This window comes from Myotis yumanensis, unplaced genomic scaffold (assembly GCF_028538775.1).
Source record: "Myotis yumanensis isolate MYYU_CA2020_CCGP unplaced genomic scaffold, mMyoYum1.0.hap1 SCAF_16, whole genome shotgun sequence".
Lineage (NCBI taxonomy): Eukaryota > Metazoa > Chordata > Mammalia > Chiroptera > Vespertilionidae > Myotis > Myotis yumanensis.
The window spans coordinates 35451545-35473569 of NW_027223767.1; the positions used below are offsets into that span (position 1 = coordinate 35451545).

The window sequence follows — 22025 nt, forward strand, 5'->3', positions numbered from 1 at the left end:
GGTGAAAAGGCTGCCTGTTTGGTTAGGGCTAGAGACCTTTTCTAGGGAGTAAACGGCACCCTGATGGTCTACATCCATGAACCCACATGCTGCTTTTCTGCACTCAGATACAGAAAAGGCTTTTTGTCAACAGGCCCCTGGAGTTCTGTCTCCACCGAGCCCATCTGAAGTAAACAGATAGGTATTCTCTGTGAGGTCTCTAGAGGACCGGAGGCCTCCAGGTTCCTTCGATGTATTATTCTACCTTTGGGCCCCTTTTTTGGGGTCTGTGCTCCCTCTAAGAATCTGAGAAAAGCTCCCCAGAAAAATACAACCAGAAAGATTGGTTTAAAGATCAGGGGAAGTAACCACAGGAGACGTCCCTCCTGCCTCACAAAAGACAACCACAGACAGGTCTCAGGGAGACACAGGACCATGAGCTGAGCCTGCCCACGGGCCACAGGTGGCAGCATCCTGGGGGTTGTGTTAAGTAGTGATCTTCAAAAAGAAGAGATTTTTCTGGTTTTGGATTAAAAGTATTTTAGTCTTCCTTACCCCAGTCGGTCCTCATCCTCCACCCTCCAGCAGATCACTTACTGGAGGCCCACCCACAAGTTTTCCTCTTTCTATATTGTCTCTACTCAAGCCTTTCCCCGATTGATAGGCTGGCAGTGTTTTGTCCTCTGAACTAGGACCCAGCTGCCCTGTTTGATGCTGAGCTTTCTTAAAAGTCCATGCTGGCATCCTGGCACTAGAGAGATGTCTACTGACATGCCCAAAGTGGCAGATATTTGGTCCTTCGGGTCCCCTTCACTTGCCAACCTCCTTATCAGTTTGGGCCTGTTATTCTGTGAATATCCTTTTGATATCCCTTGTGTAGGCGGTAAGGAAACCATAAGCCTGGAAGAATCCAAGTTGGAATTTACCAGTTCTTCACCTTTTTTTGGGGTCTGTGCTCCCTCTAAGAATCTGAGAAAAGCTCCCCAGAAAAATACAACCGGAAAGATTGGTTTAAAGATCAGGGGAAGTAACCACAGGAGACGTCCCTCCTGCCTCACAAAAGACAACCATAGACAGGTCTCAGGGAGACACAGGACCATGAGCTGAGCCAGCCCACGGGCCACAGGTGGCAGCATCCTGGGGGTTGTGTTAAGTAGTGATCTTCAAAAAGAATCTTTTCTAGGAAGATGCATTTGTTCTTCAGAAGATGCAGAACTGGGAACAACTGCAAAAAATAAAAAGCCCTTCCTTGGCCTACAAAACCATGTTTCTAAAAAGATGTGGCTCAAAAACAGCAAACCACATTACTGACGATCCCTGTCTTTGTCCATTCAGTCTACCCTCTCCTTTCACTTGAAGTTTGATACCTTCTATTCTGAAGAGGGAACTGGTGGAACAGTGACAGAGAAGCACCAGAATGCAACCGAGCTTACACTCAGAACAGATCCAGTGACTTAGGATAAGGCCAAGGAGAAGGGCACCTCATTAGATAATCAGATCTAACCCAAGCCACCAAATGGGCGTGTTTGTTTCTATTTAAAGTCAAGGACACTAGTGTCTGATGACTGTTCCTGGGACTGGAGAGGATTCTCGTGGGTAAAATGACGGTGCAGAGGATCTGGGGAGGGTGCCCCATCCATCATTTACTGGAAAAGAGCACAACTTGCTAAACTCTTCCCAAATCATGTTAAAAAGAAAAAAAGGAAAAAGGCCAAAACAATAGCCTTAGGATTAAGGGGGCATCTAGGCCTCTGCCCTTGAACTCTTGCCGAATCCTTGTTTTGTGTGAGGGAGCATTTCAAGCGATCTGTGAATCAAAGGAGGACGTTCACTTGGTATGACACTTGGGACAGCTTTGATCTTGAAGTTTGGTATACATTCGGATGAGACTGAAACCCATCCCACAGAGAATTATGGAGTCCTATATGCAAGTCAAGTAAGCAAGCATCAAACATACTGATTCCTCAACACCTAAGTACTGTATGTAGATCAGGCTTCTATCATTACATTTTTCCTCATTATGTTCGTGAACAGTGCTATTTCCAATACAGGAAGCAGTAGCCCTGCCTTTGTTGATGTCTTTCTAGGTAGCGTTCAAAGCCAGATGGACTGAAATCCCTAGTCAATGTGTAATGAAACTGTCCTACAAGTTATTTCGGGGAAGTTGACTTACCATACCACTCATCAACCCATGCAAAAGCCTGTCGATGTCCAATCAGCAGGATATCTCGGACCACCTAAAAAAGTAAAAGAAGAAGGTTGAAATAATACCATGTTTGATTAAAACTACCTGGAAAATAGATCATTCCCAGTTTTAGGAATCCTGGCATTATAAATGTCTCCATCCCACTGTCCATATGGGAGGACAATGACAGAGGACATGCACAGGTATTGTACCTGCTCACCCTCAGCCCTTTCCATGGCGGGCATGTCCTTGGTGTAAATTAATGTCCGTCTTACTTGGAAGTCGGGCTGGAGGTGTGTACAAACCAATGAGAATGAGTTGGCAGTCACATGGCAATGACCGGAATGAATCTCCAGGCGAATCACCTTGAGATTTCTCTCTTCGTTTACCTTTACCTAAAACAGGCTCTACTTTTCATTTGTAGAGGGTGTGTCTCACTGGCACCAAGAGGTCATACATGTTAGAAATCAAGAGTTTTTCTGGGAAGCAGGTCATTTCTTAATAAAGAGCACTTAACACTCTTTCTTCTCTGATGAAATATCTTAAATATTAAAATAATTGAAGTGCCCTAGCCGGTTTGGCTCAGTGGATAGAGCATCGGCCTGCGGACCAAAGGGTCCCTGGTTCAATTTCAGTCAAGGGCACATACCTTGATTGCAGGCTCCTCCCCAGTCTGGGCCCTGGTCAGGGCTCATGCAGGAGGCAACCAATAGATGTGCTTTTCTCAGTCTTTCCCTCTCTCTTCCACTCTCCCTAAAAGTCAGTGGAAAGATTAACAAAAAAATAAAATAAGCCGAAACTGGTTTGGCTCAGTGGATAGAGCGTCGGCCTGCGGACTGAAAGGTCCCAGGTTCGATTCTGGTCAAGGGCACGTACCTGAGTTGCGGGCACATCCCCAGTAGGAGATGTGTAGGAGGCAGCTGATCAATGTTTCTCTCTCATCGATGTTTCTAACTCTCTATCTCTCTCCCTTCCTCTCTGTAAAAAATCAATAAAATATATTTAAAAAAATAAAACAAACAAACAAATAATTGAAGGTGTGGGATATAAGATGCATAAATATCTTTCTGGGCTTGACTTTCACGTAATAGGAGGGGTGCGGGGGGGAGCAAGAGTAATAAACTATTAGCGAAAGAAATGGAATAAGACACCTGAAGTAGAACAGAACATAATGGCAATGATAAGCTTGTCTTGTTGCCATTATGTGTCACCATCAGAATGAAACTGTTTCTGATGGTGACACATAATGGCAACAGGAGACAAAGAAAAATAATATAGACACAGTTTGTGTGTGAGTAGCCCTATTTATGTGCTTTTAATTCATGGTATTATTTTTTTGTCCTCCATAAATACTCCTTTTTAAAAAGTTTCTTGGACACTCACGCTCTCCTTCTGACATTCCTTTCTTACTGCCGAACAAATCCAGCAATTGTCTAAAACCTCTCATGGAAGGTTTGAGCATTTTTCAATAAGTGAAGGATTTTAATTTTGGTGAATTTGCAGAAACAAGGGAAGCATTTATCAGAAAGTGTTTATTATTCCAGGCCTCTGGGTAGCTAGTGAGGCTTAAGGAGGAAACGTAATGAAAATAAGAAATTTTCGTGAAGCTGAACATACTTGAGTGCCGAGTGTGTCAAATTCATGGAAATCAAAAGAACAGCATCGAGGCATCAGTAAATAGACCCTATTACGTTAAGCACAACACAGCTGTCTGCTTGGAAACAGGAACTCAATAATGTGCTAATAGCTCGCTTTCAAACATTTCTTCCCCTTAACTGTGAAAAGATTCTTAAAAAAAACAAAGGTGTTCAGAGAAAGGCGCCCATGCAAATGCTGGCCTCAGACACTCATTAGCGACTCATGTGCCAGAGCAGGTGTGTGCTGGGCGTTGGTAGCACTTCATTCCGTTTGGAAATGGGCAATGGGAATGCCTACGCCAGAGTGTAATTCTTTTTTTTTTTTTAAATATATTTTATTGATTTTCCACAGAGAGGAAGGGAGAGAGATAGAGAGTTAGAAACACCGATCAGCTGCCTCCTGCACATCTCCTACTGGGGATGTGCCCGCAACCCAGGTACATGCCCTTGACCGGAATCGAACCTGGGACCTTTCAGTCCGCAGGCCGATGCTCTATCCACTGAGCCAAACCGGTTTCGGCCAGAGTGTAATTCTTACAGGTGTTTTAAAGAAACAGATTCTCAAAACTAGCCCAAGTCATCTGTGAGAAAAGAAACACAATGAGCACTGTGGTAAAGAAAAGGGGGTAATGCCCTGACCGGTTTGGCTCAGTGGATAGAGCGTCGGCCTGCGGACTGATGGGTCCTAGGTTCCATTCCGGTCAAGGGCATGTACCTTGGTTGCGAGCACATCCCCAGTAGGAGGCGTGCAGGAGGCAGCTGATCGATGTTTCTCTCTCATCGATGTTTCTGACTCTCTATCCCTCTCCCTTCCTCTCTGTAAAAAATCAATAAAATATATTTAAAAAGAAAAGGGGGTGAGGGGACAGTGTAGGAAGTCACAGCCTGAGATCGACACAGAGCGGAGGCTGGGAGATATCCACCCTGGGAGCCCTGACTGTCTTCCTGCTTAATAACTGGGACACAGCAGGATGACAGGAGGCCCCAGAACTTGATTTCTAGTTGTCTTGCTCGGCTCCCTCCTCTGGCTGGGCAGAATGGATTCTGAGGGTCAGCAGATCGGCACCCTTCTCTGTCTCAAATTTGTTCCAGAGTCTGTGATAATCATGAGCCCAAGGTCAGTCTATTCCTTGGACCTAATTTTAAGATTTACAATTTTTTATGGTCAATTAGGTCCCCTATTTTACTGTCAATTGTCCCCCGTAGACAAATCCATCTAAGTAACAGAAAGCTCAGCACATTAAGTTTAAATTCCAACACCTCCAAAAGAATTTCAGAAAGCTTTTTTTTTTTTTTTTTATCAGTTTTTAAGAGGAAAAACAAACACATACCTAGCCTAGCTGGAATGCAGAGACAACGTGGGTAGTATTTATTTTTAGGGAGATGGAAAGAGTTACAAAGGGCAGTGTTCAACACTACATTTCCTTTTTTTTTTCTCCCATGAGGACAGGGGTCATGTTAGAAACCTCTAAAAAACCTAAATCATTACCAAGGGAATTCCTGCTGCAAAATTAATGAGCTTAGCCAAAGTGGGTATAGAAGTGAAATCTGTATTTTGAGATTGTTCACAATTCTTTGTTGACAGAATTATATGAGCAGAAATTCTGCAGTGCACCGTCTAATGGGACTCCCGGGATTTCTTGTTCTGTCTCTTGGGGTGCCTTCTACATTCAGACGGTGCCTCAGGGGTCTACGTTTGTAGGACCTTTAGAGTTAGAATTATCCTTGGGGAGTGCACATGCAGATAAGCCCCATGTCTCTGCCTGCAACCCAAGTACCAAGTATAAGTACCTGTGCTCGGAACTAGATTAGCCCAATGCCAAAGGGAGAAGTACGTGGTGTTTTAAACTTTTTAAAAAATTTTTCAATTACAGTTTGCATTCAGCATTATTTTGCACTAGTTTCAGGTATACAGTATAGTGGTTAGACAATCATAAGCTTGACAAAGTGATCCCCCTGATATTTTCAGTACCCACTTGGCACCATACATAGTTATTACACTACTGTTGCCTACACTCCCCTTGCTGTACTTTACATCCCCATGACTATTTTGTTAACTACCAACTTGTACTTCTTAATCCCTTTCACCCAGCCCTACCAACCCTCCTGATCTCTGTGTCTCTAAGTCTGTTTCTATTTTGTTCATTTATTTTGTTCTTTGGATTCCACATATGAATGAAACCATATGGTATTTGTCTTTCTCTGTCAGGCTTATTTTGTTTAGCGCCATACCCTCTAGGTCCATCCATGCTGTCGCAAATGTAAGAGTTCATTCTTTTTTATGGCTGAGTAATATTCCACTGTTTATGTAGGTACCACAGCTTTTTTATCCATTTGTCTATTGATGGGCACTTGGATTGCTTCCATATAGGGTAAGTGTTTTGAACATCCACCTTCCTGAATACACTCACACAACAGACATGGAGGTACAGGATAGGAGATGGTGTAAAACATCTATTAGTGGAAGAAAATGAAACCTGAATGTAAAATGCCTGTTCATGAAAACAGGGTTGCCTAGATGCAGTTACCTGGTATTGGCTCAGCACCTGTGCATCTGTCGTACATCACTCACTCCAGCTTACCGTAAAGACAGGTACGTGTTCCGAGGCTCAGGACCTGCTCTTTGTTCACTTACCTTGTGTACAAACTGTTCCACTCTGGTCTGGAGCCCCCAGACCTCAAACTTCACAGTCACCAGCTTGTAGGAACACATGATGGGCTGATGACTATCTCTCCAGCCTTCCCGTAACTGTCCCCGTCCTGTCTTCTCTGACTTGAAGTGTTTAGGATCCTGGAAAAAATATACCAAAGAAATGGTAACTTAGAAGTGAAGCTAAGTGAAAGAAGCTTTTCACCAAAGGCCACACTGTAGAATTCCATTTATATGAAATATCCAGAATAGGCAAATCTATGGAGAAAGAAAGTAGATTAGTGGCTAGGGGATGGGTATAGTACAGGGAATGGCTGCTATGGAGAAAAAGTTTCTTTCGGGGGTGATAAAAATGTTCTAAAATTAGATTTAAGGGGATGGCTCAAAACTCTGTCAGTGTGCTAAAAACCATTGAACTGAACACTTTTTAAAAAAATTTTTTATTAAAATATATTTTATTGATTTCTTACAGAGAGGAAGGGAGAGGGATAGAGAGTTAGAAACATTGATGAGAGAGAAACATCGATCAGCTGCCTCCTGCACACCCCCTCCTGGGAATGTGCCTGCAACGAAGGTACATGCCCTTGACCGGAATCGAACCTGGGACCCTTGAGTCCGCAGGCCGACACTCTATCCATTGAGCCAAACCAGCTAGGGCGAACTGAACACTTTAAATGGGTGAACTCTCTGGTGTGTAAATTATCTATATATATAAAAGCCTACGTGACCATTATGACAGAAGGACCGGTCGCTACGACATGCACTGACTACCACGGGGCAGTTGCTCAATGCAGGAGCTGCCCCCAGCCTGCAGCCCTGATTGCCGATGGGGCCTGCTGGCCAACCTTCTGGTCTCTTCCCCCCCCAGCTGGCAGGCCCTGATCGCCTGATCAGGACCGAACCCTGGGCTGGGCTGGGGAACTGGGGGTGGGTGGTGGCAGATGCAGGTGGTGAGGGAAGGAGGAGGGGGGAGGCAGGGAACCTGATTGGCCAGGCCTAGGGACTCCACCCATGCACAAATTTCATGCACCAGGCCTCTAGTATATCAATAAAACTGTGAGAGATACATAAATGCAATAAAAAGTGTTATAAGCTACCTCAGTAGGATTTTTCAGTGTATGCTCTGGCTCTGGGTTTGCTGACATCGCTGCATAAATTAATACTATAATAGTCATCATCCTAAGCCCCTGTTTACTAAATGTGCACTGTGGGCATAGTATAGAAGCAGGTATCACACATGCTCCCCCCTGACCTGATTTCTTCGTCCTGAGGGTGTGAAGGGCATCAGCTGTGTGTGTGGCCTGTGTGTGGTCTTGGAAAACTTCCCTCCATGCAGAGAACAGACTCAGCTCTACTTGGACACCTCTCTTTCCTGACCTCCCGCCAGGGTCCCTCCTAATTTGCATTGATTGCAGGAAAGTGGTGGGCCTGGGGGCAGAAGGGACCAGAGTGGGGCAAATATATAATTAATTGAATACAAAATTGACAAAAGGGGTTCCAGAAGTGGGGGAGGAAAGAGAACACATACAAGTATCCCAGAGGAGTAAGTGGTTCTGTGAAGGGAGGGCGTGGGGATCTTGAGAGTGGGTAGCATTTTTGAATCTTTGGTACCATGCTATATTTTTATTATCCGAACCAACCCAGAAACTGGCACTGAAATGATATGCACAGGCCCGGAATGACAGACCCATGAAAAAGGCATAAGCATAGGGTCTGGCCCATAGCAAGTACTCCATTCATGTAAACCATGATTCCACCCCCCAAGACAGTCATTGAAGACTTTGAGTAAAGTATCCAACCCTACAGTCCAGGGCAGAGACAGCAATGCCTTCTAAAGCCCCTGCAGTTTGCGGTAAAATATTTGATGTTCAAGGCCAGGAACGAATTCCTGCCTGCCTGCGTTCCTATGCCACATAAAGCCATTAAGAATAAAAAGAGAACAATAGAGCAAAAGATGTATCAACAGGGAGACTATGGGATTGGAATAGAAGATGGCGGCATAGGTAAACACCGGAGACTGCCGCCGTGGACAACCACTTCAAAAATACAACTAAAAGTCGGAGCGGACATCAACCAGAACCACGGGAAGGCTGGCTGAGGAGAGTCTCTTCAACTAGAAGCAAAAACAACAGCATTCCGACGCTCAGCGGAGGCGCAGTGTGGAAAATTTAAAGGTACGGCGGTGCGGTGGTGAGGGTGCGCGCGCAAAGCGGGCTGGCGGCTGAGGGCGCGATTGTCGTTTTCAATCAGGAGCGAGTCTCAGACTCTGGGCTACAGATCCGGGCGAGTCTCTAGGGACCCAGACTCAAACGGGAGAAGCGGGACTGTCTGGCTACGGCCCCTCCGAGGTTTGCAGCGATTGCTGGGACAGAGAGGCAGAGCCCCTGGGGACGGACTGAGAGCGGCCATAGCTGCTCCCTCCGCCCCCCCCCCCCCGCCCTGTTGAGCCCGTCCCGCCCAAACCCTGCGCACAGCCATTTGCCGATCGCCTCAGGCAAGGGCTGGACTAGCGCCTCCCCTGAGGACTGAAGTTTTCCCACAGCTGATTTTCACAGCCAGTCGGCCTGGTGGTCAAATCCCTCTAGTGTTAACTACAACAATTAAGGCTTGGCTAGAACAAGACTGCGCACAGAGACCACAAGGGGGTGCACCAAGAAAGCATAAAAGATGCGGAGACAAAAAAACATGACAGAAATGGAGGATATGGAGCTAAGAATCGCAATTTTGAGGGCTTGCCATAAATTTGTGCAGAGCCTCACGAAAACTAATGAGACCCTCGATGCTACGATAAAGAAATTAGAAAGTAAGCATACACGGACTGAAATAAAGAATATTATACCCAATAGCAGACCAGAGGAGCACAAGAATCAAACCAAAGATTTGACAAAAAACACCCAATTGGAAAAGCAAAATGAAAAAAGAATCCGAAAGTGTGAAGATAGTGTAAGGAGCCTCTGGGACAGCTTTAAGCGGACTAATATCAGAGTCATTGGAGTGCCAGAAGATGAGAGACAGCAAGATATTGAAAACCTATTTCAAGAAATAATGGCAGAAAACTTCCCCCACCTGGAGAAAGAAATGGACTTACAGGTCCAAGAAGCGCAGAGAACCCCAAACAAAAGGAATCCAAAGAGGACCACACCAAGACACATCATCATTAAAATGCCAAGAGCAAAAGACAAAGAGAAAATCTTAAAAGCAGCAAGAGAAAGAGGCTCAATTACCTACAAGGGAATACCCATACGACTGTCAGCTGATTTCTCAACAGAAACTTTGCAGGCCAGAAGGGAATGGCAAGAAATATTCAAAGTGCTGAATACCAAGAACCTACAACCAAGATTACTTTATCCAGCAAAGCTATCATTCAGAATTGAAGGTCAGATAAAGAGCTTCACAGATAAGGAAAAACTAAAGGAGTTCATCACTGCCAAACCAGTATTATATGAAATGCTGAAAGGTATCCTTTAAGAAGAGGAAGAAGAAGAAAAAGGTAAAGATACAAATTATGAACAACAAATATGCATCTATCAACAAATGAATCTAAGAATCAAGTGAATAAATAACCTGATGTACAGAATGAACTGGTGACTATAATGAATCAGGGACATAGAAAGGGAATGGACTGACTATTCTTGGGGGAAAAGGGGTGTGGGAGATGCGGGAAGTGACTGGACAAAAATCGTGCACCTATGGATGAACTCAGTGGGTGGGGAGTGAGGGTGGAGGGTGGGGTGGGAGCTGGAAGGAGGGGAGTTATGGGGGGAAAAAAGAGGAACAAATGTAATAATCTGAACAATAAAGATTAAAACAAAAACAAAAAACAAACAAACAAAAAAACAGGGAGACTATGGTAGACAATCTCCAAACATGGTGGTCATCAATTCTTCCCTCACCGTGCAGGCATGCTGTTCCTGTCACCAACAATAGAGGCCTTCTGCCCTCCCCTGGAACCTAGACTGGCCTTTGACTTGCTTTGACCAATGCAATGTGTCAGAAGAGACACTGTGTCAGTTCAGGTCATGCTAATGTATGTTTCAGACTTAAGAATAAAGCGAGACTCCACAGCATCACACAGGAACACTGGTGGATTGAATTTACAAAGCAGCAAAGAATCGAGGGGCCCCACAGCAAATTTCAGTTCTGAGTAAGACAGGAAAGGTTCTGCCTGCACAGAGAATTAGGTAGATGCTGAAATCCAGGTGTGGTTCCTGATCGCACCACAAAATTACAAAATTTTATTCGGATATTGCCAAATAAGGTTTTAGGAAAAGGCTAGATGGAAATAAGAAGTGCACAGTATTTTTAGAATAGGCTTTTTAAGGTGGATGTGATAATTCTGTTTCATGTCCCCGATTTTATGGATAAGGACGCCAAGGCCTGAGAGAAATAAAATATTTTGTGCTGGGTAACAGGTTGGGGACTAGAATCCCAGCCTCCCCTAGTTCTAGCCCACTGTTCTTTCCACTACATTTACTTTCAATACTAAACAGGGAAAGGGTGTTTTTGTTACAGCCAGATGCCAAAGAAGCAATGCACAGTTGGGCTTTTTATGGCAACAGTGGGCTGATTTTTTGCAAGTCTGAAATCATATCTACAGCCACTGATTTCATCTAGGAAATCTCAGACGTGGCTACAGTGAGGAGTTCACGTCCGAAGAGCTGGAGGGAGGTAAGGGAGAGGACACCAGAGGGCTCCTTTAATGAAAACTCAAGATCAGAAATGAACATCCAATTGAATGCCTTTGAATGAAGATGAGAAAAAATATATAACCTGAAATATTCTGATCTCCAACTTTTCTCCCTTTTCCCATCCAGAGCCCATTGCCTCCAATCCTCACTCCCTCACCCCAATACCCATTCCTCTTGAAATCATTTTCAACTCTCATTTTCTCACTTCAGTTTGTGAACATAAATATGTAAATTGTCCATTTACACACCAATTGACCTTTCTTTATAACCTCTAAACATTTTGTATTTTAAAAATTTCTGATCTGTGTTTCTATAGCTACTACAATATCTTGGGTCCTGATTCAAACTCTGTTATTTCACCCTTTTTATTTCTTTGAGAGGAAGATAGATAGATAGATATATAGTTAGATAGACAGATAGATAGAGAGAAACATCAATGATGCCTGGCCAGCGTGGCTTAATGGTTGAGTGTCAACCTATGAACCAGGAGTTTATGGTTCCATTCCCGGTCAGGGCACATGCCCGGGTTGCGTGAGGGCTTGATCCCCAGTGTGGGGTGTGTAGAAGGCAGCTGATTAATAATTCTCTCTCATTATTGATGCTTCTTTTTAAAATTTTTTTTATTGATTTCAGAGAAGAAGGGAGAGAGATAGAGAAACATCCATCTATTGCCTCCTGTGTGTCCCAGCTGGGAATCAAACCCACAACCCTTTCTGTATATGGACAATGCTCCAACCAACTGAGCCACACCAGCTGGGCATCCAGGTTTCCTTATTTTCAAACAAGGTTTATAAACCTCCACCATTACCTCTGATGCTACAAATACCCTGGACCTTCCCACACTTTGGTTTCAGGGTTTGGCCTATTTTAAAAGGACATAAAGTTTGACTTCAGTGTGATGGAGAGATTACACATCTTGGACCTCCTGGATCTCAACCCAGTGCAACCAGAAAATACAGTGCAAGCTCTCTGTAGTGGGTTGCAGGTACACCCCCCCCACTTCCTCACAAAGACATGTCCTAGTCCTTACCACCAGTAACTATGGATGTGATCTTATTTGGGGAAAAAAGGTCTTTGCAGATGTAATGAAGCTAAAGATCTCCAAATGAGATCATCCTAGATTAAGAGGGTGGGTTTTACATCCAATAACAAATGTCCTTCTAAGAAACAGAAATGGAGACGACAAGGAGAAGAGGCACATGCTGTCGGAGGCAGAGATGGAAGGCATATAGCCACAAACCCAGGAGCCACCAGAAGCTGAAAGAGGTAAGAAAGGATTCTTCTCTAGAGCCTCGTCTTGATTTCGGGCTCTGGCCTCAGAGCTGTGAGAGAAACCCCTGGGGATGAGGCGCAAGGCTAACCTCAACCCCATGCTTCCGATGTAACTGGTCTTGGTGGGTCTGGGCATCTAGCTCCCCACGTGAACTGAAGGCACCGCCAAGGTCAAGCCATTGCTCCAAGAGACAATGTTCTCTCAGGGCTGCCTGACTCCAGGCCTGGGCTCCCACTCTTCACCCTGTGGACAGGATGGTGCCCTCTGAAGTTCGGGCACCGTCCGTTCGGAGGAGAGGCAGTCTCGTCATCTGCAGGGTGGTGTCAGTGCCGGCTCCCTCGTGGGGTTGTTTCGAGGCTTCAACTAGATAATGTAGGCAACATCCCCCGTCCAGCACCCAACGGATGGCGTGTGATAGGCAGCAGACACCCCAGAGAGATAAGAAACATCCTCGAGAGAGACTGTAATGCAATTTCCTCAGATCTTATTAAGTTCCTCGAAAGAAGGCAGCAGGACTATTGAAGAGCTGCAGGATGGTTATTACTCTACTGCTATCCTGGGGTCCAGTGTACAGGGAAACGCTAGTAAGCGCAGCAGAAACAGGCCTGCCTGCCACCATCATGCAGGTGTCCTTGCGCCAGCGAAAGGCTGGTGGGTGCTCCCACTTTCCGGAAGCTGTCACCTGCCAGTGTCCATAGAACGGTGGTGGCAGAAACCCCCAGAGAAGGGCTTTTGCTTGTTGGACGCTGCGACTAGGCTCCAGGCCAAGGACAAGGGATAGTCTCCAGTCTCAGGACCAATTCCTTTCTCTCTGTCCCCTGTTTCAGTGGCAGGTTCCAAGATGACAAAGCACATTGCCCCACTGCAGGCTGCTGCCTTAGGGCGTGATGCCCCCAATTTCACTGGGGCTCCGCAACCACATGGTGGTACTCGCAGGAGCCAAGCCAGGAGCGTGCCTGGTGGGAACACACCGGGCAGCTGTCTCCCAACAGCCCGATGGGCCAGTCTTGAAGCCAGACAGAGTTTGAGCATCTTAGGGGTTTCTTAAGAGCTTTCCTCTTGAGGAGCGTGGAGAGCTACACACACAGGTGCAGTCCTTTGCTTCCAGTGACCTGCCAAGCGAGGGTGGGCTCTTCCTATTGGAGACATGGTATTAGATTGCTAGGGCTGCAGTAAAAGTATCACCACCTGGGTGTCTTAAACAACAGAAGTTTACTGTCTCATCAGCCTGGAGGCTCGAAGTCAGAGATCAAGGTGAGGGCAGGGCTGCTTTCCTCTGAGGGAATAATTTGTTCCACGTCCCTCTGCTCGCTTCTGTCTTCGGGTGGCTTGGGTTGCCAGCAATTTTGGTATTCCTTGGCTTATAGATGCACACCTGTCACATGGCGTTCTCGCTGTAGGTCTTCACGTTGTCTTCCCTCCATGTCTATCTCTGTGTCTAAACGTCCCTCTTTTATAAGGACACCAGTCATATTGGATAAAGGCCTTCTCCCCCTCATTTAACTCAACCCCCTCTGTAAAGACCCACTTTCCAGATAAGGTCACACTCTCAGGTTAGGAGGTTAGGACTTCCACAATTGCTTGCTTGGTCGTGGGGCGCTGCACCCACACTCCTCAGTTGCAGCTGATCCCCGGGGTGATGTGGAATTCTCTGAACGTAATGCTCTTGCCGGGAATGCTCTGCGCAGCAGCCGGTTGCCTGGGAGGTGCCAGGCTGCAGTTTTCCTGGCCAGGCTTCTAAATTCATCCACAGAGAGAGCTCTGGCTCAGGTCCCGCCGCAACTCCCCAGGCTTGGCAGATGGCACGCTGGACCTTTGCAGTCAAAGCCCATCTGCACGGAGGAAGGCGAGCTGGTGCCAGGACTGCCATCCCGTGGCCAGATGGACCTCGCTGGCCACCCTTCTGCGCGAGGACATCCTCTGTAGAAGACTTCCTCTCCACAAGGACAGGCACACCTCCAGGCCTCCCCCACCTTGCGCTTGGACAAAGCAGGAAAGGTGACACGAGGTTTCTTCCTGAGGGCCACCCAGGGGACAGTGCCCAGGGGACACTGTCCCGTGTTGGTTAGAATCAGTCTCACACCTGGGAGGTATTCGAAGAAGCCCCCGGGAGATCCTGGAATGTGGCTGGAGTGTGGCTTCCGTCTCAGAGGCGATTTTATTAGCCGACTTTCACCGAGATGTTAAGGCTCCGTGATTAATTACGCTTTCAATTTGAATCACATAGGACCCTGTCCAACAGGGACTTGCCCTGTTAATTGAAACTAGAAGTTTTTGATAAATGTTAAATGAAAAAGGGCTAAGCAGCAACAGGCTAGGAATAGCTACAGTATGGAACTATAATGCTCAGCTCTAAAATAGGGATGAACTATTAACACATATCGGATTTTTTTCTCCTGCATTCTGGAATTTTTCTTGAAGACTCCAAGGTGTTACAGATATTGTTTTCTCAGATCCCCTCCAAAGGATGGCTGTTTAAAACTGGTAAAATTTAGTCCTGACTTTAGACCAAATTTCTTAAACTTCAATTCTAAAAGGGATACACAAAAAAATTAAGCAGCTTTCAAAGAAGCTAGTCCCATCCATGCTCTGGTTTCCCTTTAAAGAAGCTAGTCCCAACAGACCACTTACTAAAGGATCCCATTCATAGAAAATGTTCAGAACAGAAAAAATCAACAGAGACTGACAAATCAGTGGTTGCGCAGGGCTGGGGTGAGATGGCTTGTGGGGAAAAGAGAAGGGGGGAAGAGGGGTGATAGCAAAAGTGTTCAGGGTTTCTTTCAGGGGTGATGGACATGTTTCAAATCTGACGGTGGTGATGGTTGTGCACATCTGTGAATATACTAAAATCCATCGAATTCTACACTTCAAATGGGTAAATGGTATGGTATGTGAACTATCCTATATAATAAAAGACTAATATGCAAATTGTCCCCTCAACAGGGAGTTTGACCAGGGGTGGGGCCAACTGGCCAACCACCCACAGCCCCTCCCCCCAGCCAGTCCCGCCTCCTATCAGGGCGGGCCCAGACCCCACCTGTGCACGAAATCATGCACTGGGCCTCTAATGTCTCAATAATGCTGTTCAAAAACAAAAAAAACCCACAAAAACAAACAAACAAACAAACAAAAAACAGAACTAAAGAACTTTCAGAGTGTGCTTGAGAATTGGCCCAAAACTTTACTTAAAAGGTCAACTGCTCTGCATCAGATAAAAACAAAAACAAAAACAAACCCTAAATGCAAAGTACAGCCTGAAGCAGCCAATTCTTGCTTTGCTAGCAGTTAATACCTAAAGTGCTGTTTTCCTGAGCACTGGCTCTTGGCACCAGAGTGCACCAAAAACATCAGTGACTTGGGCTATTGCCGCAGCGCCTCTCTTAGGGAGCTTGACGCATAAGCGCATCTGACAAGCAGACAGGCAGACAAAAAGGTGGCTGTGGTGGGGGTATTGCTTCAACACAGGTTCTGAGCCCTTCTCAGTTACAATTCAGTGCCAGAAAGACTCACAACTCTGTACTTGGGGAAGAGGGAGCATGAGAATGGAAAATTTGAGCACATCCCACAGAATAATTTAATAGTCAGAGGGTTTTTTTTTGTTTTTGTTTTTTTAAATTCTCACCTGAGGATATTTTCCCCATTGATTTTTAGACAGAGTGGAGGGGGGGGGGGGAGAAAAAGAGAGAGAGAGAGAAACATCAATGTGAGAGAGACACATCAATTGGTTGCCTCTTGCACGCACCCTTACAGGGGTTGGGGAACCTGAAACTGAGGTATGTGCCCTTGACCAGGAATCAAACTTGAGACCTGTAGGCCGACACTCTAACCACTGACCAAACCAGCCAGGACAATAGTTGGAGGTCTTGAGCTCTGAGAGTGACTACTGTTGATGGCTTTCAGGGACTAGGGAGAAGATTAAGTTGAGAGAACCCCAAGAGAGGCGATCAGATGACAGTGATGGGAGGGACAAGTCATCATACTAGCTTGGTGCCTAGTAAATGCTTGCTGTGTTCCAGAGCCTGTGCTGGGATCCCTGGTCTGTTAGAAGTGTGGGTGTTCGGTCTTGTGACTGCCATCTATAGTGGAGACGGACGGTCTGGTGGGACCGAGCCCTTTAACTCCAGGTAGGCAGTGTCAGAATTAAATTGTTGGACAGCCAGCTGGTGCCGGAGAATTGGGGATTCAGTTGGTATCAGAGAAAACACCCCAGAATTCTCCTCACAACAAACCTATAAAGTACACGACTACCTCCTCTTCTTCTTCCTCTTCCTCCTCCTCCTCCTCCTCCTCCTCTTCCTTCTCCTTCTTAAATAATGCCCAAGGGAATGCCCCATCCTATTCCCAGACTCACTCCCTTCCTCAGCCCCTGCCATGGGCATCTTCCATAAGCTCCTCCTTCAGAAGACTGCAGATGGGCCACCTTGTAGGCTTGTGGGATGGCAGCATGGAGGGTGGGCCTGCACATTCCCAGTTCAGCAAATAGTCAGATATTGGCCAGTCATACTGCCCAATATCTAAATAATAATACAATGGTTTTTGAAAATGGTCTATAAAAAATAATTTACAGACATCCCAATTCCTGTAATTGATTCTCTTTAAATACTTCCCTCACATGGCTTTGCGGTTAGGCAAGAAGGATACTCCCAATGACTCTGAGCATGTCCCTCTCCCATCTCTAAATAAAGACCAGTAAGTGGGAGAGATGGATGCAGGGAGCCAATGGGGAAGGGCCATCTGGGTCACCTGGGTTGGCTCTGGGAACACCTGGCCTGAGCAGACTAGCAGCTGCCTGTGGGACATGGAGTCCTAACTCCTTTGTCCCCAGCTTTGGGCCTGGTTCCCATTCCAGAGTAACTCGAGATGGCTCCCTAACATCCTGTTATGTAATGCTAACCTGTTCCTCTCAGCAGTGACAGACATGACTTTGTATTTTTAAGATAACTTCAAAACCAGCAAGGTCATTCAAGGGCGCACTGGAAGGGTACCTGTCTCACAGAGTGTGTGACAGTGAGACGCACCAGCTCTCCTAATAGCCAGTGAGCCACTGCCCCGCCTGCCCCCCCCCCCCCCCCCCCCCCCCACCAAAGGAGGCCGCCAGGACCTGGCACAGTGCGGCAGCCTCTAAATCGGGGCTGCCCCTGTGGGTTGTCCCGCTCACTCTGATCTTAGCGTGCAGTTTGCACACAGGCTAGGAAGCATTAACAGCCCCGGTCCAACCTGAAGCTATACAATCTGGCCCCCTGAGTCTATTAAACCAGAAGCTGATAATAGGTTAACAAATATTCTTGATGAGTTGCAACATGGCAACAGAGATCAGCATGGGATTAGCTGTCCCTAAAGCTAGCTTACTCCTCACGTAGTGTATTATTTTGGGAAACCTGGACCTCCAACTTTGTTGAACAGAGATGGTCAATAAGCCAATCCACCTGTAATTTGAAGGCAATCAGGGATTTCCATTTTTAAAGTGAAACAGATTTCAAATTTATTTTAGCTTTAGAACAATTTTGTTTTTGCTAAATATGATATGATTTGGAATCCCAATATATAAAGCAGGTAAAGTGAGACCTGGTCTCCCTGACCTCAGGCCAGGGATCGAGCTTGCAACCAAGGTACGTGCCCTTGACTAGGAATTGAACCCTTGACCCTTTGGTCCACTGAGCCAAATTGGCCAGCATTCTCCTTAGCTATAAAGTAGAGACAATATCTATTCTCTGGGGTTGTTAGGATTAAATGACATAACTGAATAAAACAACTTAGCAATGACTTGTTTTTCTCAAAAGTTAGTTCATGTCCCTCTGAAGCTAGGCTTAGCAATTCTGTAAGGAATCTGTTGAAACTTCTAAGGCCCAAGTTGATGAGCTAGTTGTTGTATGTCTTTCTTTAGGCTGCTTAACAATAACAGAGGAAGACAAGTGACTTAATACCACCTATTCTTTCCTGGATATTTTTGGTGCTGAAACTGAGTAGCTATACCTGGTGTCTGAATAAATAGAAAAAGTGAAAGAGAGAATCACTGGGTCAGGTCTTATTTTTCAAGGAGAAAAAACATCACTTCCATCTGCACAGAGGCAGAGTGGAAAGTCTCAGAGTGCCAGCTGGGAAGGGCTTGGACGAGATGAAGCCCGAGCACCTGGTGGATACTGATTCGAGTGTTCGATTGGAGGAAACAAACTTAGATGGTTGTTCCAGAGCCAGCACCCAACTTAGAAGCAATTTAGAAATTGCTCAGAAAACTGTACAAACTTATATTGTTATCAATGCCACTGGCTGGCAAGGAAGGCCCGGGATGTGACTCCACAGATGGTACCAGACCCCCAACAGCTGGAATGATTTCAAAGGCACTGACCCTACCCTCATAGGGGAACAGGCATTCTTCCAGGGTTAAGGTGGCTATTTCTAACCAGCCTGCGTGGCTCAGTGGTTGAGCATTGACCTATGAACCAGGAGATCACAGTTCAATTCCCGGTCAGGGCACATGCCTGGGTTGTGGGCTGGATCCCCAGTGTGGGGCGTGCAGGAGGCAGCCGATCAATGATTCTCTCTCATTATTAATGTTTCTATCTCTCTCTCCCTTCCTCTCTGAAATCAATAAAAAATATATTTAAAAAAGTTCACTATGGGGGTAAGGGGTAACGTGGGTATAAGGACACATATGTAATATCTTAATCAATAAAAATATATATAAAAAAATAAAAGAGGCATCACACACACACACACACACACACACACACACCAAAAAAAAAAGTTCGCTATTTCCTTTTTCCTCCACAAAATTAAAATAACAATACAATAGTTTTTAAAAATTGAACATAGAATACAGACCTCTCTTAGGCACAACTGCCCTATCTTGAATGGATAATAGATGTAACAAAATACTGCTTCCCTGGGCTCAAAGCAGATGGGCCTTCTGACCCTGGGGGTTGGTCATCTCTGACCAGGAGCTCCTCCCTGATATGCCAGTCAAAACAGGTCATTTGCCATGTGCGTCATGGCAGGGAAAATAAAGGGGTGTGTGTGTCACTCTGCTCTGAGGCTATTTCCCCAAACCTGGTGCATTTACACAGAGATCCCTAGGTCTCGTTTTACCGCATCTGGTTTGGTAGGTCTAGGGTGGGGCCCAGGTACCTGCATTTCTTTAAAGCTCCCAAGGTGATTCTAATCTGATTTGGGAACTCAGCCCAAAAGGGCCAAGAAGTCCTGATGTTTTTATTGAATCAGACTAAGTCTAGCAGAGGCTGACAGCTGCCCCACGTCTTTCCTTGGAAGATCAGAGGGGGGTTCTCCATGAGATAGAATTTAAGCCCTTGGGGAAGTGCACTTCTCACTGAAAACCTTGGGCCCTTTGGCTCCTGCTTCCTTCTTTTAAAATCTTAACTTTTATTTTTCTAAAATATACCTGGTAAGGCTCAAGGTGGACAGCTGATAAAATGCCAAAGCTGCCTTGGGTACTACCCGGGACTCCAGTACTGCTTGAGGTTGGCACACAAACAGTAAAAGTAACTTCTAAAGTTTCTTAGAAGTGAAGTCAGAGACACATGGCCTTCTGAATTCAGGGCAAACAGTAACCCATGTAATAACAACACCTTTTAAGAAAACTCTACTCCTCGGCAGTTCAAATGGCTCTATTTTTTGAAGGATCTTATACCTGCAGAGGATTATGTGATCTTGAGAAGTGGAGTGATTAGAACCAAACCTCTGCTTCTCTTCTCCATTCGTGCCAACAAGTCAAAAGCAACCTACAAACTCCCACAGCCTCTCTCCAAAGACACAGGGTTGGTACTGAGCAAGCATCCCAGCAACACACCTGCAGATCTCCACGACAGAGTCAAAGTGCGGAGAAGGGAGAAGGCTTACGATGTGCCAGGGACTGTGCTAGTCATTTTAATGCCCTGACTTGCCTTTCACATCATCTCATTGCATCTCACCTCATCTCTCCACCCATCCATTCATTGGAAGGGATGAAGAGATTCAAGATACAGTGATGAGGAGTGATGAAGTGGGATGGCTGTGATGACCTGGGAGAACTCCCAAAGCCAAGGCCCCTGGTTACCTGGGGTCATCTGCACATGGAAAGCATGAGCTGTGAATCCCCACCCATAGGTTCTAGAGGTGACCTCTTATGTAGATCCCCCCACAACAAGCCGATTGCTTCTCCCTTCCATGGATGCTTTGCTTGGCTGAATCCTTCCTTTTGGGACATGGAGCCATTTCCCCAAGGACTTTTTCTATTGAGCAACTCCATTCCTGGCAGGGACTTCAAATCTCTGGTTTTGACCTGGTATTTAGGAATTCATTTGCCTTGATTTTGTTTGACCTACTTGGCCTGGCATTTCACTATCAAATCCGATTGATAAGATTTGCAGTTGCTACTCTGGGCACTAAGCTCTGGGGGCCCTCATTCATGCAGATTACTGCAGCAGTTGAACATTTTTTCCCCCTTAAAAAATTAAAAACAAAGCCTTTTTCCTAGGATGGAGTTGGGCACTATCGTTTTCCTAGTAAAAATCAGCTTTGCTGCCTAGCCAGTGTGGCTCAGTGGTTGAGCATTGACCTATGAACCAGGAGGTCAGGGTTCGATTTCTGGTCAGGGCACATGCCCAGGTTGCAGGCTCAATCCTCAGTAGGGCGAATGCAGAAGGCAGCCAATCGATGATTCTCTCTCATCATTGATATTTCTGTCTCTCGCTCCCTCTCCCTTCCTCTCTGAAATCAATAAAAATATATTAAAAAAACACACATACAAAAACCGGCTTTGCTTCAAACATTCTAGCAGGCTCCACATTATTAGGTCAAAAGAACAGCAGTGGTTTTAAAAACCAGCCCTGGACATGGTGCTTTGGTAAGACTTGGTGGCCCCGCTTTCTTGTATTTGGAAGAAACGATATCCGAGAGGGATCACCTATTTGTTCCTTGGGATGTGAGGGGCCCATCATTGGTTTAAAAATTATGTAGCCAGGGTTGCTGAGGGCTGGACCACTCTTCCATGTCCTTTTATTTCCAAAGGCTTCTTCCATTAAGAAAATAATTACTGTAAAGATGGCTGAAGGCGATTTGTTCACGAAAGGGGTGGTAGAGGAGGGACAGAAGTAGGTTGATGGGTAGGAGGGTCCAGGAGCCTCCCTTAGCACCACCCCCCTGAAAGTTAACCTTCCTAGTGAGGTCACAAATGCAGTCCTCTTGCATCATGGCTGGTGATCCCGCTTTGAAAACCCTCCACTACTTGCAGAATAAACTCCCAGTTCCTTGACTTGACGTTCAAGGCTCTTCTGTCTCAATCAGAAAGACCCTTGAATATGCACTGGGCCTCCTGCCCTCACTTACTACACTGACGTTTCCTTTTCTCTCGCCCTCGAAATTCAGTGTGGGTCAGAGGGTAACTTCCCATGGCTTTGAGAGGGGGCAGCCTGGATAAAGTCCTCCTGGCTGACCCAACAACTTCACTTTCAGAATCTATTCTACAGAAACATTAGAACAACGCCCAAAGGATGTCACATGAGGATGTTTCCTGCGGTTCTATAACAGCCAAAGAATGGACACAGCCGAAATGTCCACTAAGCGGGGAAAGGCATAAAATAGGACACAACCATAAGATAGCACAATCTACAGCCATTAC

The 22025-nt window shown here is 45.8% G+C and overlaps 1 protein-coding gene across 1 annotated transcript in view; it reads right to left on the reverse strand.

The window, feature by feature from the left end:
• Positions 1–22025, reverse strand: part of PITPNC1 (phosphatidylinositol transfer protein cytoplasmic 1) — a 208855-nt gene that overhangs the window by 11594 nt on the left and 175236 nt on the right. Inside the window, exons 7-8 of the mRNA XM_070392896.1 lie at positions 6437–6592; positions 2153–2216 (exon numbers count right to left, since the gene is read on the reverse strand). Coding sequence (XP_070248997.1) covers positions 2153–2216; positions 6437–6592 — 220 coding nt within the window. The remainder of the gene's footprint in view (positions 1–2152; positions 2217–6436; positions 6593–22025) is intronic.